The 26,525-nt window shown below is 36.7% G+C and overlaps 1 protein-coding gene across 8 annotated transcripts in view; it reads left to right on the top strand.

Annotated features, from left to right (window-relative positions):
• RIMBP2 (RIMS binding protein 2) overlaps nt 1-26,525 on the top strand; it is a 403,010-nt gene that overhangs the window by 342,026 nt on the left and 34,459 nt on the right. For 6 of the 8 annotated variants that reach the window (XM_052691401.1, XM_052691394.1, XM_052691396.1 and 3 more), the window contains 6 exons: nt 8,172-8,261; nt 13,589-13,711; nt 16,926-17,030; nt 19,925-19,975; nt 21,316-21,336; nt 24,511-24,715. In XM_052691401.1, the coding sequence (XP_052547361.1) occupies nt 16,929-17,030; nt 19,925-19,975; nt 21,316-21,336; nt 24,511-24,715 (379 nt within the window). In that variant the 5' untranslated portion in view covers nt 8,172-8,261; nt 13,589-13,711; nt 16,926-16,928. The remainder of the gene's footprint in view (nt 1-8,171; nt 8,262-13,588; nt 13,712-16,925; nt 17,031-19,924; nt 19,976-21,315; nt 21,337-24,510; nt 24,716-26,525) is intronic. The other 2 variants (XM_052691397.1, XM_052691399.1) reach the window with 1 other exon arrangement.

Below are 26,525 nucleotides of genomic sequence, written 5' to 3'. Positions count from 1 at the left end.
AGCGCGTTATGTGGGAGCATTTTCAGTGGTAGATTACTGTGGTATAAAACTATTAACATTTATGCCAGTTATTTTTTTTTCATATGGTCATTGTTGAAAGCATTAACAGTATCGTACAATTGCAGTGATTGGAACAGCTCATCTACAAGTATTACTGTGTTAAGGTGTATAAATAACCTTCTGTTGTTGGGAATTAACCTCTGCTTTTTTCTTTTTCTTTGAAATAAGCCTAGAATTGCTTTGAGTTGATTCTTTGCTTGTCAGCTTTACATCTTTATATTTCTTTTCCATGTCAAGTTTAGGTATGATTTTGTCATTAAGTAATTAATCAGCTATCCGGTAATAACATTCCATAGCAGATACTGGGAAGGTTCACAAACATGTTACTGAAAATTTGGGCTTGTGTTACATAATGCTTCCTGCTGAAGCTAACCAAAAGATGTAGTGCCACCTACTGCCAGTCAGAGACTTCGTTCTGGGCACGTTGTGAATTTGAAGTGTGCAAAGACAGTTGGCCTTTGTGTGTAGCTGATATATTCCACGTGCCTCACAGGCAAAACAGCGTCAGAAAATACAAACATAATTGCAAATACTAAATAGTACTGGGAATTCTTTGTTTTTACTATGTTCATGTTTACTTCAGCCAGAGTAGGTGTAAATCCAAAATTAATGAATTGAAGGGAACTTGTGTGAACTTGTGTATTTGATAATTCACTGTACACAGCTGCAGTTGGATCTATCTGAGATGTGTTATCAGTTTGTGGGGGTGATGATAAAAATGTTGTACCACATATCAAGAATTATCATTTATTTTCATTATTGATGAGAGGGTTTTGTTGTTTTCATATGATGTAGTGACTGAAGTGGAGAATAGAGAAAAAAAAAAAAAAAAAAGAAAAAGAAAAAAGATATCTGTGGTCTGAGAGCAGCAAATCAAATACGGATACACAAGATTCCAAAACTAGGGGATCTTCCAAGTCTTCAGATACATCTGATGTTGAAGTCTCCTTTTCCCTTCTGCAGAAGGTGGTCTGGGCTGCCTTACTGTGTAAAGCAGTGTTCAGGTGAGGCTGGCAGAACTGAAGTGGTAAGAAAAGATTGCTCAAATAAGTTATGAGAAACAGTGCGTGAAGAGCTAATACTCTAAAAGGAGCATGAATGGAATGAGTTGGTAGTGCAAGCCTATTACCTTAAGAGTCTTACTAAAGTGAAAAATAATTCAGTACTTTAATTATTTATGTTTCTTAACATCTGGTCCTGGGCACTGCAGTGCCAAGCAATTGACTGGTGATTTCCAAATATGATGGAATATACTGCTGCAGTTCCCGTGTTCCTTATTTGGGAGTGCTTTTAAAGTAGTGCTATTTTTATGTAGTGTTTATTATGCTACATTCAGCCTATTGATTAGAGGGTGAAGCTGCATTTGTTTTCTTTTATTAGAATTAAGTACAATTTGCATGAAAATGTCTTTTTTAAAAACGAAGAAAATTGGGAAGGGTGTTTTTTTTTTTTAATTGAAGCACTTTTAAATAGGCCCTCCTTTGTCCGAAGAGTAGTAGCAGAAAAAAAACACACATCTGTTAACATTCAAGGTAAAATTGGGCTCTTTAGTCTTTAAATGCTAGCATCATAAAATGTTAGACTACTTTCCTGCACTGCTTGATAATTGTACTTGCCTGTGACAATTCAGAGTCAGAATCACAGAGAAATATTAGATAAAAGTCTTTAGTTTGTCAAATGCAGTGAAAGATAATCAGCCTTCCACTAATCTACAATATATATATTAATACAATTGCATGGTTCTAAGTGTTGAATAGGTAATGGTGGAATACAGTACTGGATTGAGCTGTACTGCACCCTTCATGGCATGGGGAGAAGGGAGGTATTCAGCATCTTTCAGGGCTTTCTTTGATCCTACATTTATGTTGTAGGTATGTTGGAAATATTAGAATGAGGATGAATAATCTTTGCCTTTAAAATCTATCCCTTAAAAAAATAATGATGATAATATAAAAGAAAATGGTGATGTTAAACTTGACCTTAGTAATGAGTCATGTACATGGCAGAAGTATGTAAGAAAATATCAGAATTCTTTCCTCTTTCTTTAAGCACCTCTAGGTTACTGGTTTTCAGTTTTCTCCTGGAATAATGTGATTCTGTGCGTGCTTCTCAAAATAGAGAAACATCACGTAGGATTACAGTCAGTGTGTTCTAATGCAGTCACTCCAGGTAACTGGCAAAACAAGTCTCAAAGAAAAAAGGCTACCAATGAATAAATAGTGTGTAACTTTTTTTTTTTCTTAAAAAAAATAATATATATATATATATATATATAATTGATGGATGAGCAAACAAGCACACAGGGCAACAGATGCCTTTCTCCAGGCAATGTAGAACCTTGTTACCCAGACAGTGGTGTCAGATTGTATTAAATCTACAGAAGTCATCCTCCTACTGTGAATTTTTATATCCAGTCCTCATATCTGCAGGAGAATTTCTACTTTTGCTCTACTAGAAACATACATTTTTGCTTTCATTTCTGCACTTTAAAAGATGCAACTCATATATAAGGTAATACATTTCTGATATGTTTTTCTTTATAAGCTTTAATGGATATTTTTATTAATTGTCTCATTTTTTGTGAAGGATATACTGGTGTGTCTGTGATGCTCTGGGCATCCTTTAAAAAATGGCAACACTGATTGTGTTTTTATACATTCGAGAGGGCTGTCAATTTTCTGATTCAGTTTACTTCAAAGATTTTGAAAAGATCATCTTTAGTGTTGTTTTCTTAAATTGAAATGCCTGAGCTGAAAATGCCTGAAGCATTTCTTACACACATCAGTAAATATCCTTGCTGTTTGGGATTTTGTCTGACATGCTAAAGACAAGGTTTGAGATTTGTTTGGCAAATTACTCTGTAGAGTCCTGACATGAATACATGCTGACTGGCACCCTATCACATATGTGATATATGTAAGTATGGTGTGTGTTTCCCATATTTGCTTGTTGAAAAAAGCTTAAGTAGAAGCTATCTAAGATTGGTGTGATTTCTGCCTAAATATATTATAAAGAAGTTTGTGCTTTGGCTTGTTCTGTCACCAGCTGATTATTATCTGTGATAATTTTTTTTTGTTTGGTTTGGTTTGTTTTTTTTTTGAGGAGGAAAGTTGAGTATTCCTACATAGTTTCTGTTTTTTTCCCTCCTTATAATTCACTTCCCATGTTCATTTCTCTCTCTAAAATTTTTGGATGCATGCTATCTTTTATCAGACAGTTAATTAAACTGCTTCAAACCTGTGTTGTTTATTTTGTCTCCTTTGTTATTGCTGTTAAAAAATGTGCTGTGCAGCAGTGTCTTTAGAAAGGGATAACAGGCAGTTCAACTAATGCTTAAAACTCAATGTCAAGACTGTGGACTAGTGAGATTTTTTGGGAATGTGAAGTCCTGCTTCCTTTCCACCTGCTCATTGCTCTGCTAACATGCAGTCAGCATTTGTCTTGGCATAAGTTTAGTTCAGTGTCTTGGAGTAACTGGCCTGATGAGTTGTTAAACTCTGCTCGTCTCAATTAACAGCTGTGATGGTTTGATTTGCATAGATTAAATGGTAAACCTAATATGGCTCCTTATGCACAATTAAATTGCTGGAATTGCTACATACAGTGAGTAAAATAAGAACAACTGAGAGAGCAGCTGGGGGGAAAAAGGACAAAACCCTCATTAAATTTGCAACAAGAGTCAAAAGTTATTTGTATGAAAATAGATAAAAGATGAGGGAAGACTGTACTGGAGTGCTTTGCACAGGATTGGGTTTTGGTCTGGTGGTGGTTCATTGTCATGAGCTGACAAAATCTGAATCTTACCAAGTCCAAAAATGGTCTGCAAAATTCCACACAGTCTCCTCTTAGATCCAAGCAGTAGGAGAGGGGCATCTTCTGTGTTCCCTTTAGACTTCTGGTAGAACTATTAAACTGAGAGTAGAGAATGCTGTAGGGAAGAAGCCCTAGCATTCATTGACAACCTGGAGGCATGAAGTGTGTATCCAGCCCACTGCCAGGAAGTCTGTCATTTGTGATGGCTGCCCTATGTATTTGCTGACCTCTTTGTTTTGTTGACTTGGAGGTTCTGTTTGAAATTGGCAGTTGTAAGAACTGAAGTGAGAAGTGTTGCCCTATTGTTAATGCATTCAATGCTAGCTGTCAAGTACATGAAAGCGAATGGAAAAGGATTCTATTTATTTCTGTATAGCATTTTCAAAAGACATCTGTCTCCTTTAAAATATATTTGAAGCTTCAAAACTCTCAGGATACAGCCATAAAATCCCTATGAAAACAACTTACAACATAATAAGATATTAGTCTAATGTGTTGAATTTCCCCCAAATGGAAAACAAACCTTTTTTCTGCTCCTCTGGCCCATCATATGGGGCATATACAGCATGCTGGTGTATGCAGGGCAGCCATGAACTGTCATCTTTCAGAGATTGACTGTGGGCTACTGAGATTTTATGCTACGTATCTGAATCTTCTGTTTCATCCATGGAAGAAGACTGTAAAATGTCCTTTTCTTCTACATGACTTGAATTCACTTTCAAGTTTTCTATTGGGTGAAATTTAGTTCTGTGATGATTGAATTAACTTTGGCCTTCTTTGTTGAAGTCTTATATTTAGCTAATCTGGAAAATATTGAAGTCAATGGATTAGGAAAAGAATCACTAACTGCCATGAATATTAAACAGTGCATAACTATCATCTGCAAAAATACAGGTGTTATTTCACAGCCAGAAGAGAAGAAATTCCTTCTGTGGTGTGAAGAGAAGACGTGAAACAAGTACTGTTAAAAGTGTTTCTCCAAGTACAGTGAGCATCTGGAAGTGCTCAACACTGGAGAAACTGCCCATGAGAAATTTTAAGAAGAAGAGATTTTAATCTTTAAGAAATCTTTAGAAATCTTAAAGAAATTTTTAACTTTTTTAGAAGTCGTAACTGTTGAATACGGTTCGTGTTTGCTATACGGAAGCTGGCTTGTGTTCCCATGTGAGCATTATGTATGTGCTGCTGCAGTTAATCCGTCACAGGTTACTTTCAGGGTATGGCAGATGACTGGAGTAGTGTGTGGGAAGGCAGATTTGGGATAAGTCTGTCACTAAGCCACCTGGTTAGGGGCATGACCTTTGGCAAGTGCCTTGGTCTCTCCCTTTCTGTTTCTTCTTTTTCTATTTCTTTATCTTCTTAAATTAAAAGATAGACTTTTTTGGAGTACTGGTAATTTCTTTTGTATTTGTGCAGTGCACAGACCTGAGTTTCAGCTAAGGCTTCTGTCATTTAATAAATAAACTTGCTTCCTCTTTCTATAGATCAGATAAAAAATTGCTATTCCAAGAATGCTTTGGGAAAAGCAAGGGTTTTATCTGTTGGTTTTCTTGCTATGAGCAAGAGAATTTCAGTAGTCTTGGTTGGTTTTTATTGTGTTCAGTTGCTTTCTCGTATTCAACAACAACTGCATGAAAACAGCACTGTTTAAAAATTTTTCTGTACAGATAAGTGAAAATATGGGCCAAGTAAAAAACAGAATCACCTACTGGATGTGAAATCACTTTACATGAGTTGAGTGAACATCAGCTTTCTCTGCCTTCAGCTAATAAATGTTCAGTTGCTGTGTATTCTTGTATGCCAAGCAAATATATTCACCATATGTAGCAGATTCATGTGACTGTTGTATAAAAGTACCCAGAGGAATTTCAGTAGTGTGATGGATACTTCATCTGTTTGCTTCTTTGTTATCTTCTGCAGTAGTTTTCCTGTGAGCAGAACACACACCTCCTTTCTCCAGCCTGCCAATGATGCCAAAAATAATTATATATTTTTTTTCTTTCTAGATCATTTTTCATGTGGGTATAAGGGGAAATTCTGGGTAGGCAGTTTATTTTAATTTGTTAACAATATTTGCCGTGATCCAACCTACTGAAGTGTAATCCCAAAAATCCCAAGCACATCTCAGAAGTTGCAGAAACCTTTTAGGAAAAAATTGCATAAACTTGCCATCCTTGCGGAGATAGATCAAAAGCTTTAGCAACCCAAGCCCCTGCTATTTACTTTGACCTATGATTATGAGGTGTTAGAACTAAACACCTGCAGCTGAATCTACCAGAATTATTCTGTCAGAGCCCTCTTGTAAGGATCCATTGTTGAGAGACGCTTTAAGTCATCAAAAACTAAAGTAAAACTGTGGGAAGTTGTGAATTGATGGTAATGATGACATCTTCAGCAGACATGGCTCAATAAAGGAACTTGGCTTAAACTTACAAGCCTTCCATTCATCATTGCTTTTACCACATTATTGCTCTGAGACCTTTGAGTTGTTTATTCTTTGTTTCCTTAGTGCTTATTCTGAAAGCAGTCAGTAGGAAGGTTGTCAGTGTACGTGTATATGTTATTTCAAAGCACACTGATAATGTGTACAAATGTCTTTCAGCTAAATGAACCCTGCATCCAAGTTCCTTTCTTGTTGGTCTTCTTTACGTGTATTTTCTGAGCTAGAAATATGCCAGTAATTCCTGCTACTGATCAAGGGATTCTTGATTTGTACGGATTTGGTTGGGATGGGGAACGTATGTGGTCCTCTATCCTGATAAGTGCAAAAGAAGCCTGAAAGAAGTTGCCACTGTGAACAGACATTGAAGCAAAACCAAACTGGCTAACTACTAAGGACCAATGAAACTGAGATAGTTGCTGCCTTACTTAAGTTCATCCTTGCAAATAAATGTGTTTTCTTTGAATAGGATATCAGCCAGCCCAATTGCTCTGCCATGTCTCAGAAAGCATTTTCTATTGTGGAGAATTTAAATAGGATGTGAAGGATGCTGGTCTAGATTCCCATCAATTACTGCTTTGCTCCTCGCTCTTCCTCCCCTCCATTTCTGCTTGAATTCCTTTTAATAACCTTGTTAAAAACTGGTAAGGCATTGTCACTTATTCCCTATTAAAGTCAACTGAGCAATATTGATTCATAATAAATGCAAATTGATCCATTGAAGTCAATGTTGAATCTCACTTGACAGAAGCCTGTGGTTCTAAGGATTTCTCAGGGCAGCCAGTGTAGCTTATCTTTGCCTACGAAAATGCAGAATAGTTACACGATGCTTTACAAATAACTTGCAGTAATTAATAGAATTTGATGATTTGTTCACATATCCAAGGAACTGTTCAGTGCAGTTTGCTCGAATTGTAAAAATATTTGCTGATTTAATTCACCTCTTTGAAAAATGTAACGTGAGCTAGTAAATTGTCATTTTGTCCTTCAGAACTGTCTAGCATCTCAGGATCTGACTGTCACTTTTAATTGCATCCTAAACAACAGATTTAACAGAACTTGAGAAATTTTAATTGCTGATATCCTTAAGTGTGAGATGATGGGTGTAACTGCAACTAGAAGGTTGAAAATTCTGTGATTTGATGTCTTGGTGTAGTTCAGTAGTGTTTAGTCAAGAGAATAGCTTCCCACCTATACGCTGTAATTAATATCTTGATATTTAGACAGTGTTGTCTTCTGTCTGCATTTTGGCTTTGCCTGCCATTGTAGCGTGCAAGTGTTCCACCCAGAGTCTAAAAATGATTGAATTTAAACGTGTATCTGTGCATTTATTATAAGCAGACATGCTACAAATAGAAATAGCTATCATAAATCTAGTGCCATGTGAATATAGACATGTACGTGATTACACATCCCCGTTCCTGGCTTTTGCCCTCAGAATGCCTTCTGAAGGTCTAAGTTTGAGGATATTGCTTTACTCTGGAAGCCAAGTTTCTTCCCTGCTCTCAGTAAGGTAGTCAGGTTTGAGCTCCTTGTTGCATCTGCAGGGAGACATTTTTTAAAAAATATACGTATATTTATCTGCACCAGGCCTGTGATGTCAGGTCATCTGTTTGTCTGCACATCTTTAATCAGATCATCTACTGAAAACATGTGGTTTTATGATAGAGCCAACTGTAATTGTAAGCTAATCTTCTGCCTCTGCACCTTCAGTGCCTTTGGCTTCATGCCTGGTACTACTCTTAATGGTATGTTAATACCAAATAATGCAAAAACATTGCTTCCTTAAGAACTTAATAGGATGTACTGTCATGGAGATAAGTGCTCTATAACACACACTCTTTTTCTTGTGTTTTAGAAAAATGAACTGAAGGATGCTGTGCAAGAAAAGAATCGCCTGAGCCTTCAGTATGCAAATGTGTCACACAAAGCCCTGCAATATGACCAGGTACCGATCCTAAACGCAAAACACATACGTTGATTTGTTACAGTTGTCAGTCTTCAAATTGGATAAAGATGGATTGAGTTAGTCACCTCTAGTTTTTATTTTCTCTTAGAAAACACAAAGTACTTTAATTTAAATTAAGTTATGTATGAATCTGACAAACAAATGTTATTTTCAAGTGAAAAAGACAGACTGGTAGCTGGTACAGAGATTATCCCTGATGCATCTTTTGGTAATTGGTATTAGGCTTTGGAAAAAAGATGACTTTTTTTCCAGTAATTTTAGTGAGACTTGATTGAAAAAAAATCTCTGATTTTTTCCAAAGAACGCTGACAAGAAGGATTTCTCACTGGCAGTGTCTTTTCCTTCCCTTCTGCATTTTTCCCTTGCACTTTTTTCATTTCTCAATAAAATGTTGAAATGCCATTCATTGTCCAGCAGTGAATTTCACAAATTCTGTTGTCAGCTGTTGTTTTCCCTGTAGCATGACATATGGCATAAGTCCGTGGTCTCAGCTATTCTAGGTCCTGTTTTCATAGAAGCTTTTTTCTTTTTTCTTTTTCTTTTTCTTTTTTTTTTCCTGTTTTAGGACAAAAGATCTTCCTGAGTACTGAGATTTTTATCTATGGCAAATACTGGGTGGCTTAAGTAGCATGGGCTGACGTGCCTTACCTCATCACATATGTATTCAGTGGAAGAAACATCATGAACCAGCCACTTTACAAGGCTACATTTAGCTAAAAATAAAACTCCAATCTGGGATTTCTACAGGGCTTAAGTGAGTTGCTCAGCAACCTCATTCACATCAGAAGAGCTGTGCTCGTACAGACGCTGATGAAAGCCCAAACCCCAAGCCTTGACAAACGGTGGTGGCTGCTTGCTTTGATGTCTCTGACACACGTGTCATAGAGCACTGTATTTCCAAACCAAAGGAGGTCTGAGTTAGTCCTAAGACAAAACAAAATAGTGAGATTTAGAGATGGCTGTGCACGTACTCAAAATTTTCCATGTAGCACCCGATATCAAAGCAGACTGGAAATTTTTAGTTGGTGAGGGTATAAATTATTTTTATATCCAAAAGCAGCATGACAGTGTGTTATACTGGGTGGAAGATGTGGATCATAGAGTTACTCAATTTAATTCATCCATCTATCTGGAATTTCTTCATCTCCTTAATGTTTTTCTCCTTTTAGTATTGTTTACATACTGCCCCTACTGTTTGGTTCACACACCACATAAACACTTACATAGGCAGTTTTATATTCTAGCTGGCAAAGAAATAGCATGCAGCATTAATACAGTGAAGGCTTAGTGCTTTGGTGTCAGTAAGATCAGCTCTCTTACTATCAGGAAGTGGTGAGTTACATGGTTAATAATACCTTATGATAGGTAACGTTTGTTTCTTTCTGAAGTGAACAGCTTGAGAAACACTGGAAAACCTAATAAAAGCAATTTAAATACAAAGGTGTGGTATCAACCTTAGTCACACTTAGCTGCTAAGTTATTAATAAAATTACCTTTCACCATTACAGTGTCAGGATTTATCATACTATGAACGTTTGTAAAATGCTATGCAGGGCACATTACAAAAATTCAGTGTGTCTGTGCTACTGATTTTTATATCCCAACCTCTGTAGGATCAAAGACTTCCTGTAAGTTACCCTACCCTCTCATTTTCAACAGTTTTAAAAACAAGTGAGATATGAGGAATTTTGCAGCATACCTTGGCTGTTAACAAACCTTGTTTGTTCCTGCTTGTCTAACAAGATCTGGTGTTTTTTCTTTTTTTTCTCCTTCCCCCATACATAAAATGAGACTGAGGTAGATTGTATGGTTTAGATTATTTCTTACTATTAAGAAAGTGTGAAACTAAACACACATGAATGTTGAGTGTAGAAATGCAATGGAGTTAGAGCTCAGCCCTGAAGGGGAAAACCTAGTTTGTTCTTTTCCCCCTTGAGAGCTGACCTGAAAAGCAGGCCAACTTTATCTGAGCAATTGGAGCTGGGAGAATGTTTATGCATTCTGCTGTGTAGCACAGATATAACAACTGCTCATTTATGCACAATGTAATTGTTGAAATTCTGCTCTAGGAAGGGGCAAGTATGAGTTGTGCTACTTTGGAATAGGAACAAAATTGTGCTTAATTTATGCAGTTTTGTGTTGTTACTCTGCATAAGAGGAACAAAGTTACATTTCTGGTGCAGAGTTCTGGTGAAAAGGTTTGTACCCCTAGCAGTGCAGTGACACCAGGCTTTGCCTTGTTTTCCTGTTCAAGTGAATGTGCATGTTAGTGTTTTTATATAAAAAGAAGGGTCGTTATCTCTTTGGAATCTATTTCTATGATACCTGATATCATACAATTTTCGTGGTATTTTCTGAATCATTTTTTTCTAAACAGTATCAGTGGTGTGAAAAGTTGACAAATGTCTAGGGTTAGGGCAGAAGGTGCACTTCTGTATTCAGGCACAGTAGTCGTAGCTCAGCATTTGTGATTTATGTACAACACAGTGAATTTGTGAGTGGCAGAGAACATTTTTCAGCCCAAACATGTCAATAGAAGAGAACTATCATTTCTCATAGAATTTCTTTCACCAATTGACTGACAGTTATTCACTGATGTAACAAAAAAAAACCCTGCAGTTTATTTTCCTGGTCTGTGTAAGTAGTTTTGGCACTTAAGAGTTCAGAAAGTGAAATATACTTGAGCAGTATCCTGGCCTTCCTAACAGACACAAATGAAGACACATTTCGTAAGTGGGAAGTTGTGAGATGAAAAATAAATTTGTTGATGCACTGAACAGAGAAACATCACAGATCAAAATGTTCCCTAATTTCTGACATGAAACTAGAACTGTTTGTGATGGCACTCAATTTAGGTCAACTGGGAATATTGATGTCTTGATGTGCTCTGTGTAATTCAAGTTCATGCATATGCTACAAGTTCTTACACTGCGGTAGGGGACATTGCATTTGCACTTGACAAGTTTTGTCCACACAAAAGCAAACTAACAAAATATAGACTCATTAAGTTTTATGCTGTTTTATGCTATTTAAATACATTTATCATGCTACTCTGTGATATACAATATTCAGAAGAAAAAAGTCCTGGCTATAAGGCCCTGCAGAAATACATTAGAATTATTAGTGTTGCTGGAAGTAACAAATTAATTATCAGAAGGCAACTGGTAGAATTAGTTGTGTTGTTTCCAACCTAGGAAATGAAAATATACACAGAACATTGCTCAAAGACTGATCTGTTGAAAGTAGAGAATCGGATTATCACTTGGGTGATCTTAAATTTTAATTAGTCTGAGTATGTGCTCTTTGATCCTGAACAAAAATCCTGAGATGTGTAACTGCAACTCTACCTCTCCCTGATTCATTTCCTTCCCAAATTACATTAGCAGCCTGACAGGTGCTGTTTGTTCCTATAGACCCTTTACTCCCAAAAGGGAAGAACATGTATCAGAATGCTGCCATGATGACCTGATCCTCAAAATTATTCAGACTGCAGTGATTATTTAGTGTTAGAAGATTCTTTACAAAGGTTGCCAGTATCAAGTATTTCAGAGGCAGAGAAAATTAGAGTCTAAGTAAAATTTTCCTGAAGCTTTTCCAAAATATTCTACTTCATTCATTCTCAGTAAATTAACTGAGGATCAGACAATAACAAGCTTGCATCACTGAAGGTGATACTTCATCGCTTCTTTTTTTCCACTCCATTATTCTTCAACAATATACATTGGCTGATCTGAGCAATGAAATTCAATTTGAAGGATGCAGGAAGTTAATAGATTATGAAAATCAGTTGTTTAATAGTTTCCTTAGTTATCAAGAAATGAGGGAAGAGGAGAAGAAAAATCTGTTCATGGGGAAAAAAAGTCCCGAGTTTGATATAATTGCATCAGTTCTTGTGGAAAACATGATTTGTTTCATTTTCTTCTTTCTTTTTTTTCTAGTCCACTGCACTCTAAAGTGCCCTCTTACAAAGACAAATATCAGGTCTGGCTGCAACCATTTAGATTGTTTGGTCCATGGTGAAATTTGCAAATTAACAAACTGTAGCCAGAAGGCAAATAGTCTGAATCAGTTTCCAAAACATCGCTTTGGAAAACATCTCAGAGATCCATGTCAGAGATTGCTTAATGCCTTTGGTTCTTAAAGAAAATGGAATTACGGTAATTAGATTGTAAAAAAGAACTTGTCACTTCTCCTAACTGAAGCTAGAAATAAAGATGAGCTACACCTAGATTAAAGCCAGTCTAAGCATTATCCCGATTCTTCATACTGCTTTGCCTGTCCTTATTCAGTAATCCTGCAAACGTTGTTCATGCTTCTACACTTTGTATTGCAGTTAACAAAGGAAAACAGGTACTTCTTGGAACATTGTTCCATGAAAATATTTTTGCTCTTTCTTTTCCTTTCTTACCTCCTATTAGCATTGCAGAGAGGAGAACAGCAGTATTTATGAAACAGAATGTGAACATTTTATGAAGATACATATTATGGACGACTTTTCATTATTAACATAAAGTTGTTATTCTTGATATGATCTGAGCTGTGTAAGAATCCTGGTGCTGTACATCAGTATAGCATATAAACTCATAAAATGTTTATGTTACTTCCTATAAATCAGACTCTCATCCATTGCAAAGTCAAGAAATGGCATTTCCACGGTGCAATAAAGTAGTTCATTGTTATATTTTCTTGCTTTCTGTGTGCACTTATAAAATAGTTGATTTTGCTGGTGATCTGTGAAATCCTATAAACATAAAATGGTTATAGTTAGCACCAAATAAATTAAATAGGAAAACAAATCCTATTTGGTGTGTATCTGATCCTTTAAAAACCTGCAGTATTATAGAAACCCTGATTTAAAATACTAGCACAGGCTGATTGTGCACTGTCCCGTATTAGATTTTATCCTGATGTCAATTTAAACTAATGAATAGTTCAGGAGAACTAAAATGTGTGAGCTGTATTTCATACATATGTACGTACCAAAAGCTCAGTCCATTTTTATATAGGAATTGCTTTGATTGTCATCTACTGTATTTGCTGTATGATACATGTATTTATTCAACTTGAGATCTTTATGCATTGCCACAGTTTGGTTGCCAGATTTTAGACCTTTAGAAATGTATTTCCTACAAACACCTATTTGGGTGTGCGCAATTTCCTCACAGGAGAACATTCCCTTCCATCTACCTTTTATTGTTTCCTTTTTCTTTGAACTTCTTTCCTTTCTCGTTTTCATATACAGAAATGTTTGGTTTTTTTAGATATCCTAAGGTATTCATGGATTAATCGTGTATTTATTGCTGTAGGTGAAGTCAGACTATGACCATCTTAGAGAAACCCTTATCAGAGTAACCAAAGAACGAGATTTGGCTGTAAAGGGAAAACACCAGCTCCAAGCCAAGCTGGAGAACTTAGAGCAGGTCCTAAAGGTATGTATAACACTGTGAAGTCCAGCGGTGCAGTACTTCTGTAGCTTGTTTAATAATCCTCATATTAATTAATTATAAATTAATGGTGTCTATGGTGTTAATTATAAATTAGTGATGTCTAGCCAGACTTGCTTTCTAAGATGCAGTTGTTGGCGTATCATCAATCTGCTGCTTGCTTTTCGATTTAGAACAATTCAAAAATGTGTTTGTACTCACAAGTGCCTCAGTAGAGGTTTCAGTGTATAGTTGAAGATGCTGTCCTGCTTGTGAGCTGGCAGAGTAGCTTGGAGAGACTTGAAATCCTACAGCTCCTCCTTAAAGCTTGCCCAGACAGATGCAGTTAATTGTGTATTTCGTGTGTCCTCATATGTTCAGGAAATTTGTGGTTTAAGAAATGCTTTGTAGCTTTCCAACCAGTAAAAGGTTTTGAGAAATACTTAACCTAGTTTCTCTGCCAGAAGACAAGTATAGTTTACTTTCTATTATCTCAGGATATATCAACAAAGCTGAAAGGGAAAGATGAAAAATTGCTGGATTAGCTAACTCATGGGAATCTTCTGTGCTTCTGAAACAGAAAAGTTCTGATTTTCTGATGTATTCAGCCAGCTTTTCCCTTTCATGTCACTGAAATTGTGCCCACCCATCTGCACGCACAGATGACAAGTCCTTTGAGCAGAAAAGTACTTGGGTGAAAATTAAATTTGCTCCCCATTCAACATCACGTATGAGTTCTGTGTCGGAACAAAACTCTAGTACTTAAAAGCCACTTGAGCTTTTTCAACATTGTTTAGCTGCACATTTTGGAAGTGTAAAAATCTCTGCTGTAAGATGTAGTAAGTTACTCTGTTTTGGTTGCAGCTGTAGGTAGTACAGTGTAAGAAGAGAGTGGGCTGGAGCTAGTAGGGCTATTCATTGTCGCATCTCCCTGCTGCCCATAAGGATGCTGGAAAAACAAGTGGGATTGTTAAGAGCCATTTCAGAAATGTTTTGTACTACAGATGCCTAGCACAAGTTTTAGTGAAAACTGAGATGTCCACGATGTCATCAGTTAATTCTTTGTGGCATAGCAGGATTCCTACCTTTGATCTGAAAAACGCACTGAAAAGATTCCTTCTTCAGAATTTCTTTGAAGGACAGAGGATTATTTGCCAGTTGTTTTGAAATATGAAGACATTACTGTATTTTTCTGTGCTCCTCTAGATATGGATTTGCTTTCTGATGTTAGAATAACATAGTTATGACCCCTAGAAGGGTTGCAAAAACGGAAGTGCAAATTTATATGCTTAAAAAGTTCTAATTTTCAATTACAAGGGCAAATGGATTGCCACCACCTACACAAGCTGATGGCAATGTGATCATGCAAGCCACTCTTGGAGGAAGGAGAAAGAATTCAGCATCTCAGAACTTCCTCCTCGCAGATCTTCTAGGGGTCTTTGCAATCTTCCTCCACTCCCCTAACCTGTTCCCTTGGGCTTGGAACAGGAAATGACACCAGCTGATGTGTGGATAGGAAGAGTGAAATAGATTGCAGACAGAACCAATTTGTGAGCAGAGTGGGAGGAGAGGGAACATCTTCTGGTTTGGGGGAGATTTAGTTGCTGTGCCAAGGAAGGAACAGATGCTGGAGTGAAGAGATCCTTGCTGCTTTGTGTATTAAGTAGATCACAGTAGTACTAAAGCACTGTGACTTCTGGGTTAGTGTAGTTGACCAACTGGCCTTAAAATCTGCCAACTATGGATACCACATTGTTATTTAAGGAAACAGAAATTAAAAGTGGTGGAGACTCACAGATCATGTATCACAATCTGTTTCTTTATTACATTTTGTAGATTTGCTGTATGGTCACTGCATTAATTATTTATCCATCTTTCCAAAGGTTTATAAATGTCCTCCAGTAGCTTTTTTAAGAATAGTAAGAACTTAAAAATATTGAAACGCGCTGTACCAAATCCTCTACTAAATCTTGAGTTGAGACTTTTTTTTATATTTAAAGCTTTTCTAGATTAGCAGTGGGAAAATGTCTTGATTGCCTCGTCATTTCTTGGATGTGAGTCACGTCATTGTCAAGTCGTACACGAGATTTAATGGAAGCTGCTGAGCTCAGTAAATGTAGCTTCATGCTAATTTAAATAATGAGTGGTGCTAGTCAGCAAAACAGGCTGTTTGTTTAGTTGAAAAGAGAATTGAACCATCAGTTTTGGTTATTATTAAATAAATAATAAGCATAGTTTAGAAATGTTTACAGCCTCACTATGCTGACCTTCTTTGTTATTTAGTTACATGTAGCAGAGAATTAGCAGCTCCTAAAAAGTCATCAATATGCTGGATGCAGTTTTCTCTTGTATGCAAGAAGAGATATTTTGGCCTGTTGGAAACAACTGCCACCATCTATTTCTAACTGCATATTCCTAATAGGCTCTGTGTAATAGCTCATGGTGTGCAGATAAGGCATTGTGTCTCAGAGCAGAGTGTTAGAATATGTAATTTAGAAAACACAAATCTATAATACCCATTTTGCCAGAAAAGATATCAGAATCTCCAGTGATCTTTCTTAGCTCTGATTTATTAAACAGGGTGTTTGAATGGTACAGTGCTGCTGGAGAATAATAACCTGTAATGAAAAAGATTTCTATCTAAAAGGGTATCTTGACATTGTTCAGCTTCCCAACAACTGTGCCTCATACTGCTTTGTAACTGTTCGTAAAACTATTTTTTAAATACCGTGAAGTCATTTTTTTCTAAATCTATTTTTGCTTTACTCTGTATGATTTGCCATAACTAATGAGCAGAGAATAGCAAAAGCAAGCTATTTTTGAGGGGTCATCATTTGGAACACAGAAACAAACTCTAGATAATGAGGTATTTAGGGAATTGTCAAGCTAATTTTTTTCCAAGCTTTACTTCAGTTTAGATGTCACGTATAAAAATGCAACTGATGGATAAAAAGACTTCTGTTCACTTAGACATCATAGAGGCCACACTGCTGGCAGTGACAGATCTCCTAAAAGAGATTGCTGTCAGAATACCTGAATTTAGCAGTGACAATATTCGTCTTGTTATCGACCAATTTAAGATTCTGTTCAAATTCCCTTTTGTCTAAAAGTGATACCAGAATGTTTTTGTGTTGACCGTCTGCAGTCCTGGGACTGGCAGTATGTTTGTCTAAGATATGTTGAATCCCCTGATAGTTTTGTCTTCCACTCTTTGAAACAGCATATGCGAGAGGCTGCTGAACGGCGGCAACAGCTGGAGTTGGAGCATGAGCAAGCCTTGGCTGTCCTCAACGCCAAACAGCAGGAAATTGAACTCCTGCAGAAGGTGAGCAAAGGAAATGAAAGTAAGATACAACGGCGAACTACAGTGATAAAGCACACGTCACAGCAATCACTAGGGTTAAAGAAATTAAATCCACAGCTACATAACTAGTTCCTATTTTCACCCCAAAATCCCAGCCTGTCTTCCTTGCCTTTACATCAAGCTTGGGAATATTTTTGTATTCCTTAGAATAGAATCCAGCCTTAATTTTGTGGTAATTGAAATGCAGAGAATCTACTGTTCCCTTCTCAGTTTGATTAACTGGAACAGTTAATCGTTCTCATTGACATTGAGTTAGGATTTCTTTGGCTTCCTCTTCTTGTCACTGGTGAGTCACACTACTTTTTCCCCTATATTAGATTAATGCAACTCCTTCTCAAGGTCCGTACACGTAGCAGTTGATCTTTTTCATGAACTAAATGGCTGTTTAAGTACTTCATTGTTATGCTTGTTCTTTAATTTGCAAGTAGACATATTTTATCACGGTGCGTCTTCTCAATATTCATTATAATACATAAAAGCATGGTATTGAGTTTCACTTTTGCCAAAGTCATTTGAAGTTGGTTTGGTGTCAGTACTAATGCTGATGTTTCCAATTGCTGGAGTAGATCAAAACACAGAAATAATAACACCAATGGTAATTTGAGTAAGTGTTGGCATGGACAGACTTTGTCAGCAGAGAAAAAAATGTACATAGCTACAGTTTTGCTTCCAACAGAATGTTTCGTTTGTCCAAAATCTTCCAGTTAATTTTCTTTCTATTTTGTCTATTAACCATATTTCAAAACGTCAGTTTTAGCTGCGTGTAACTGCCATTATTTGAACCTCCACATAGATTTTGAACTTAAACCTTTTATGCTGGTGATGATGGTATTTTGGGATTTTGTTCATTTCCTTTTTTTTTTCTTTGGTGGATTTGTGTGTGTGTGCACATGCATGTGTTGTTTCTTGCCTTTCCATGCTCAAATTCTTTTCCACTGTGTCACTGTCATGATGGGATGAATCACAGAATTTTAGACTTTAAAAAAATGTGCATTACTAGCAGAGCCTGATGCATTTGCAGTCACATTTTGATATTATAAATAATAATTCATTCTCTTCTTTATATGTGTACAAACTCTTCAGATTATCAGCCTAAAAGGAAGAACGTAATAGAATCATAGAATCATAGAATCATAGAATCACCAAGGTTGGAAAAGACCTAAAAGATCATCCAGTCCAACCGTTCACCTATTCCCAATAGCTCCTACTAAACCATGTCCCTCAACAGAACATCCAGTCTTTCCTTGAACACCCCCAGGGTCGGTGATTCCACCACCTCCCTGGGCATCCATTCCAGTGCCTGACCACCCTTTCTGAGAAGTAATACTTCCTCATGTCCAGCCTGAATCTCCCCTGCTGTAGCTTGAAGCCATTCCCTCTGGTCCTATCACTAATGACACGAGAGAAGAGGCCGACTCCCAGCTCACTACAACCTCCCTTCAGGAAGTTATAGAGAGCAATGAGGTCTCTCCTGAGCCTCCTCTTCTCCAGGCTGAACATTCCCAGCTCCTTCAGCCTCTCCTCATATGGCCTGTGTTCCAGACCCCTCACCAGCTTTGTTGCCTTCCTTTGAACACGTTCCAGGGCCTCAATATCTTTCTTGCAGTGAGGGGCCATTGTAATATTGTAATATTGTTGATCCAAGTTTTGTGTTCAAGGGAAATCAGGTGGTCTTCTCCAAGAAACCTTAATATAGGGTGGTTGGATGAAAAAGAGAGATAGCTATTGACACAGCTTTCCTAATCATTTATCAAGAACTCATATTCTGGGTGGATTTTATTAAACTTGTAATGATGGATAGCACCAGGCTTTCTATTATCTGCTATGTTCACTAATGCTCTTTGAGCCATTATTTTATCAGGTGCTAGCAATAAGGTGCATCTGTAGTGCAGGAAGAAGCAGGATTGTGTGTCCAGAACCAAAACAGGTTTTATTACCATGCATGACAGTGAAGCATAGCTTGAGTATGTGGTTTTTGCTGTGACTTTATGGCCTGACCAGCTTCTCTTCAAGCCAGCAAGCAAACATGATGGCCCTTGTGCATGAGGATAAGTTGTTACAGTTGTGTCAGTGTCCTTCGTTGCTCCAGATTAATCTAGAAAGTTTGTGAGGCATTGCCATGAATGAAGACATTTCTCTGATAAGAAATATTCTGAATGTGATCTTTGATACATAGGAGTGAGAAGTTAACAGGCAAAGTGTGTGCAGTGCACTGCCGTCACCCTGATACAAAGGTTAATAAATAATTTTGCTCATCTTGGTCAAGCTTCAATAAAGAAGACAGTGAAAATTTAAACGGAAGTAAAGCAAGTGCAAAAAGAGATACTGAGTGCTGCTTTTTTGTGTTTTTAAGGCTTAGACTTTTCATAAACAAAATTGGATTACTTCTGAGCTATTTAAAACAACCCCTCCATGCTATCATCGACTCCCTCTTTTTTCCTTTGGGCCAGCTGATTGAAGTCTACATGTTGTACTTCCATTTACAGACAACCTTTCTTATGGTTGTCTTTAAGCGTTTTGTAAGATTCATGCTTCATGTAAAGAATAAGTTTAATTTTTATGTCACCTTTTTTAGCTGTGTGTTGAGCATGCTTGTCTTGGGCCAAATAAATACTGATGCTATTAACTTTCACTGAGATTCTGTCTCTGAAAATAAGGCAGATATTTTGATGGCTTAGAACTAGAGTGCTGGAGTGGATTGCCCAAGCCAGCCCTCCAAGACTGTAGATAGCTTTGGATTTGAGTATATGGTATGCTACTCTTTGTGGTTAGAATATACTGTATATGACATGACTAATTAGTTTTTCTTTTCATTTTTCTTTTGTTGTTTTTTTTTTTCAATTTATATAAATAAGGCTCAGGTTGAAGCTAAGAAGGAACATGAAGGAGCAGTTCAGTTGCTAGAGGTAAGAAGATACCTTTTGTATTACTTGTGGTTATGGAGGTTTCATTCTGAAGGCAATAACTGTATCATCACTTCTGAAAGATTTGATTCTTTAATCCTGCCTCTAATGCTATTGCTGTGTGCCACCCACTGTGGCCTTTCTTAACATTTCCCAACTGAGTGGGAATGAGTGCTGGAATGTGTTTTTGGAATTTGCCAGTGACTAAAGCACTTATTAAGCAAACAGTGCTAAATAAATAAAGTTTTCAGAGATTATTTAGGTGGTATTCCTTGTATTACCTTCCCAGGCAGCTGTTTAGAAATGCATGATGTTCCACAGTGCTGTATAAGATACATACATACAGCAGAAATCAAAAGGTCCCTACAGCAAACAGTTCCTTCCTAGGTTTTTCAAGGCTAGACTCCACAGATTCTTTAAGTTCCAATTATATCGTTTGACTCACTTGGACAAGTTAAAGTGTCAGGAAATATAGATACAGAAGTAAATAACATGTTTTACATCCAGATTACCTTTTATTTCTTTTTTTCTTCACTTTTTCACACATAATAGGTTTTTTTTATGATAACTAGCAAAGTAGGTTTTTTTGCATGAGGAAAGGAAGAAGCATTAAATACATACTAATACTTAACATAAATTACTAATCTAAAGAACATACAATGCCACAGATCAAGTATAGCAAATGCATTTGTCAATTTTCAATTAAAAATCTGCTTTTAGTGGTTTTTTTGTTCTCATGGTAGTTTTTCTGTCTGTGTACCTATTGGTCATGTGCTAAATAAAGGTGACCTTTCTGATACATCAATAATCTCTTAAAAAATGTTTAGTTACTTAAAGTAATATGTCCAGATGAAGGCTTTTGCTCATATGCTTTCATTATTATCATATATATTAAGTTTGTGCCTTTAAGAATATAAGATAATAATTTAATGTCTGGTGGAAAGTATATGATGCAGGAAAATATGTAGAAACAAAGGAAGCAAGTGATTATTTACCTCCCTCAAGCTAAACAAAATTCCTATTTAGCTGGTTTGTTTGCAAACTGATTTGCGTAACCCCATCAAGGTTTCTTAAGCTTTTGCTTTTTGTTGCCTTAGACCCATTGATTTTATTTGTTTATCTGCCTTCTGCAATTCAAGATCAGCAGTGATATTGATTTCTGAAACCTTCTAGAGTGTGATTTGCGTTAATGCATGTTTGGTTTTTATACCTGTGAACTGTTTCAATGTATTTTACTTTGAAATGCCAAAACAAAAGTGTTCAGAACTGTCTTTATTTCTTTATTTCATATATCTTTGTTTACTGTGTCTTGTTTGGAATTTATTGCTTTGCCCTTCATCCAGAACACCCTGGACAGCATGCAGGTATTTTAGGGCATCTATTCTGCATTCCCTGTGCTGAATCCTGCACCTTTCCCCTTACAATGAATACACTAGTCCTGTCTAACCTTGCATGGGATGTGTGCTAAAACCATTGTTATGCAAGCATGCTTGGCATTGATTAGCCTGATAACAAATCATCAAAATCAGATCCTTTTTCTTCAAATATGATATGTTTCAATGAGGAATAAGGTACTGTTTCTGAAAGTAAACTTCTGACAAGCATGCCCACTAAGAATGGTTTGATAGTTTATTCAAGACTGTAGCTTTCAGACTGTGGATTTTGTTTGAATTCAGATTGTTTTGTGATTTGTACAAAGGTTGTTTTATGTTTTCACCTTGGGTTGATTTATTAAGTCCCTTACTGAAAGCCACTGCTTCTACATAAACAGCTAAGCTATGAAATGAATTACCTGAATCCAAACTGTCCACTAGAAAGCTGGTCATCATCTTATCTGTCTTGTGCAAACAATATCTGTCTTGTAATAGATGAAGTCTGCTTTGTTTTGTATTAAGCTCACTGTATTTTATGAGAAACTTCCCAAGTCCTGAGCGAAGTACTTTCAGTATGGTCCGCAGTCAGGTGTGTCTTTTCATACAGAGACTGCTATAGGTGTGTTCAGTTTTAGCTGGATCAGGTACACTTTGTGTATTGAGATAGACTTTACAGGCAGTGCCATGATAAAGAACACAAATTCAGCTGTTCTGAGAGTGGGAGCACATGCTTAGTTCTGCACTGACATATAAGCACGTGGGCTTTCAATAGGAGAGTGTGTCAGGCTAATGAGCAATGAGTCAAGCACCTCACTGAAGTCAAGAAACAAAGGTGGGTACAGGACGTCTCCTGTTAGTACTGCTGTGGATCTTATGACAGTTTTACTTTATACAGTAACAGCTTTGTGCTCGCTTCTAAGTCTCGACTTTGATTAAAAAGAAAAGCCAAAGAAGGCAAACACTGAGATGCAAATACTCTCTAAAATAATAAATAACACAATTTTTTTTTTTTTTTTTTCAAAAATATGCTTTTATGACAGCCTTAGCATCTTGTTTGGGTCTGGATTGTGATGTTTTTATTTTTTATATTATGCTTGAGTTTCCATAACTGTGTGTAGAAGGGGCAGTATATATATTAAAGAACTGAGTAGCTTGTTCTGAAACTTCCCATTGGAAAGGGGAGGATCTAAAAACCCGAAGCATTTTACTGCATTGTCCATCTGATGTTCTTTTAAAACTGCATGTAGATGTCTTATTCATGCAGTGAAGTGACAAGTAGCAAAGGCTCACATTTCAGTTGCTGAAAACCACAGTGAAAATATAAAATCAAAGAAAGCACTTAATATTTGTGTAAAACTCCCACAGTGTTTCTCTACAGTATTATTATGTTTCATAATCAGTCAGACAGATACACTGAGACTTTTTTAACAGAATTAAATTAATCTGTATTTTTATCAGTTCAAAGAAATGGCATCCTCACAATTCATTGTAGCTGTAAAAATCTATTTATTACAAAAAAGGAACAAGCCAAAGCACAATCTTCAGTGAGAAATTTGGGCTTTTGTGTTCTTTCAGGGACTACAGGGAACATTTTGTTTATCTTTGGTTGTTTCAAGACCCTTGTATTGGTGTTATGTAATATAGGTAGTTTTATTTTATTCCTATGTAGAATGTGCTTTTTTTTTTTTCATATGAGCTGAGAAAATCTTCCACTTTCAAGAATAAGAAACTTTTAGTGCAGTTGAATGGATCTTATCAATATCCAGCCTTCCTTAGCACAGCTGCTTAACTAGGCATATGCAGTAAAGGGGATTTTAATGAAGGAATGTGATATTTGTTCATCATGAAGCACAAGATTAGGATATAACACATCAGCTTTCCACAGAAGGAGCCTATTACTGCCTCTGTTGAACTGTGTCTGCTTGCAGTGTTTGGATCATTGCACATGAGACACGAGTGCTCCCTGTGTCTCAAACATCAGTCTTTTGTCTGGCATATTTCCAGAATACAGGCCAAATGTTTTCCCCTAAAAGAAAATGAGACCTCACAAATGACATTCGCAAGAATTTTGCTCGTTCTTCGGTTTTCTCAACAGGTATTCATTAATATACTCTTTCTTATCTCTCTGAACAATCTCACAGAGAGTTTTAGCTCTTCAGGAATGCTTGATAGTGTATGCAAGCAAGCTGCTTATAGGCACAGATTGGAATTTAAATGCACTGTATTAAAAACTTCAACATATTCTTAATTCAATTGATGCAGTAATTATGCAGCTTTGGGTGAAATAAAAGGTAGCTTTGTGTTTTAATCTCTTTGCCAATCTTACATTTTCTTAGAATTAAAGTTGAAGAGGAAATCCTGAGTTCCCATGCTCTTTATTGTTCCTCTCAGCCAAGGAATCATTCTTTTCACTTATCCCCTCCATTTTTTCCATGTCAAGATTTCTTAGACTGTATGTAGGCAAATTTCACAAGTCAGCGCAGAAACTTATCCTTGATTATGCTTTGTTACTTCCTGATGCCTCAAAATTAAACAGAAGTGTTTGCCCACAATGATATTTTTGTACTTCTCACGAGCTTGCAAACAATCTCCTCTTGATTGGTGTCTGGATTACTTCTGTGTGGTTTGGCACGTACCATAAGGAACGTTATTTTTGAAAGGGAATTCAGCCAGTAGCTAATCCTACATTCTGCATGAAACACTGTTTTTTGCTGTTCTTGTTGGTTTTTAACATATAAATGTTTATTTAGTAATATAGGATGACTCAACTTATTAGTGAGGATGGGCAAACCTCAGAGAAATACCAAAGATTTTAAAAGTATTGGAAAAGAAAACAAAAGTCACAAAGCTATAGGTTCAGTCTGAAGGTGTTGTTGGCAATGATGTTCTTGGCACTGCCAAAAAAATACAATGAGGAATTTCCACTTTGGAAACTGGGAGTTAAGTATTTATCCCAATATTGCAGAGCTACTAAAAGGTTTTCTTCAAAATGTGAGAACTTAGGGGGATAAAAGAAAATGGAGACAAAAAAAAAAAAAAGCCAAACAAACAGTGAGTGCGTTTATCTCAAGTAGTTTGCCTATCCTGGATTCCTGGTACTTAACAAAAATTGGCCCCTATTACAGCTTGCTCTGATCTCAGTTAAATTTTGTCTTGCTTGTGCAGGCCAAGGTGCGAGAGCTAGAGGAAAAATGCCGGACACAAAGTGAACAATTCAACCTCTTGTCCAGGGAGCTAGAGAAGTTCCGGCAGCAAGCAGGGAAGATTGACCTCCTCAGCAGCAACTCATTGACATCCTCAGATATCTCTGGTTCTCCCAGTAAATCTTTATCTCAGTTAATGAATGGAATAGCCACTTCTTTAGGCAAAGGTAAGGACAAAGATTTTATTTGCAGGCCTGTTCTGCCCTGTAGGCTTTAAGATGCCATTCAATTATGTAAATAGAGTTTGATTATACAAATGGAAGATAGAATTTGGACCTAATCTTGTTTTGTGACTTGATTCAATTTCAAAGTATTTCTTATACCTTTACTGAGATTGTTCTAGTTTTATTCAAGTACTGCTTGGAGCAAAATTATCTCTAATCATTCTTAGGAGTCATGGTGAAAAACCTGTTCAGTGTTAAAATGATATATTTCTTAAGAAAGTATTTACATACATATATACACACAGCATATAAATTGTTTGTTGGAAAACCTTTCCGGATTCAGGGCGAGGGTTGGTCTGCTTTGTTGTTTAGTTATTCATGGAGAAAGAAAGAATAGAGACACCTGTGCTGTGTTAGCCATTGCATAAAAAGAAATTTGTGGGTAGGGGTGGGCAGTAAATGGGAAAACTGAATGGAACATTTTGAAAGGCATGAAAATGTTTTTGGTTTAGTTGTTTGGTTTAGTTATCTGTAGTTACTTAATTAAACCATACAGATGCGTTTAAATTTTTTACCATGCTTTAATTGGCCGAACACTCAGCTGCTAGGTATCTCAGAAATCAAGAAGTTGCACAAAAATATTGTTGGTGTGAATTTTAGAAGAGTTGGAGAATGTAAAATTAGAAAAATAAATCTGTATTGGCGTTCTTATGCATGTATTGTGATGAATGCTCAGTGGAGTGTGTTTTGCCCAGATCTGTTTTGAATTCTTGCTAAGCCATCACTGCCTGTTGCCAGAGGCAACGACTCCTCCTAACTACACATCTTTGTTAACTATTCATTATTCATAAGAATCTTCAAGGCAAGAAGTCACCTGAGGACACCTGAAGGGAACTGGCATATAAATTGTGTTGGACTCTGTGCAACAACCTAATGTTGTTGTTGAGGCTGAGAAATCTACTCACAAACAATTGAAATTTAATATCATCCATGATAGATGATTTTTTTACTACTATTTATACAAAGGAACGCTCTCCTATTGCCAGGTAATTCCCATAGCTTACAGATTCCCCCAAAACTGTTTTAGAACAGATACAGAGGACCTGGACAGACAAAATAGCCTTTTCTTATTAGTATTATTTTTTCTTCCTAAGCTTCTAGGAAAATTCTGAGGCTTAGGGCCTAGAAATCACAAATCATTTCCCTACCACTGTAGATGAGTGCTTATTTTTGGTGAAGGGTGCTGCTCTCAGTGTGAAACCAACTCAAAAGGAGCCAGGGTGACATCCTTCTTTCATTTCGCTTCAATAACTTAGTACTTTGTGTGGCTTAGCTTTTGAAATACAAAATGTTAGCTGTTAGTGGACTGACTGCTGTGGTACATATGACTCTGTAGGCTTTTCTGGAGCCACAAATCATAGCCACGTGGATATTGAAGTGCGTTAAACAGGGAATTTAAAAGAGCATCTGATGACTGTAAGAATTTAGTAGAAATTTCCTTGATAACAAGAGGATTAGCTGTTGATGTCTACAGAGATAAGATTTTCAAACTGATAAATATTTTGAAGTTAAGGTAATCAAGTATGGAAATGTCCATTTAACAACTCTTGAAAGTCTGGTCTGTATCTCTGGAGTTCATGTAAATGGCCCTAGACTTCACATAAAAATCAACAGAAGTTTATGGGGTCCTGAGTCAGCCTTTCCATGCTACTTAGTATTTATTCTCAAGTACTAATAGAAATAGAAGACAAACAAAACAAAAATCCAGCAAAAAGTGCTTGACTGGAAACACAAAAAATACAAGATCTGTTCT

Source organism: Tympanuchus pallidicinctus, unplaced genomic scaffold (genome assembly GCF_026119805.1).
Source record: "Tympanuchus pallidicinctus isolate F22 unplaced genomic scaffold, pur_lepc_1.0 scaffold28, whole genome shotgun sequence".
Taxonomy (NCBI): Eukaryota; Metazoa; Chordata; class Aves; order Galliformes; family Phasianidae; genus Tympanuchus; species Tympanuchus pallidicinctus.
This window is presented reverse-complemented; position numbering and strand designations above follow the sequence as displayed.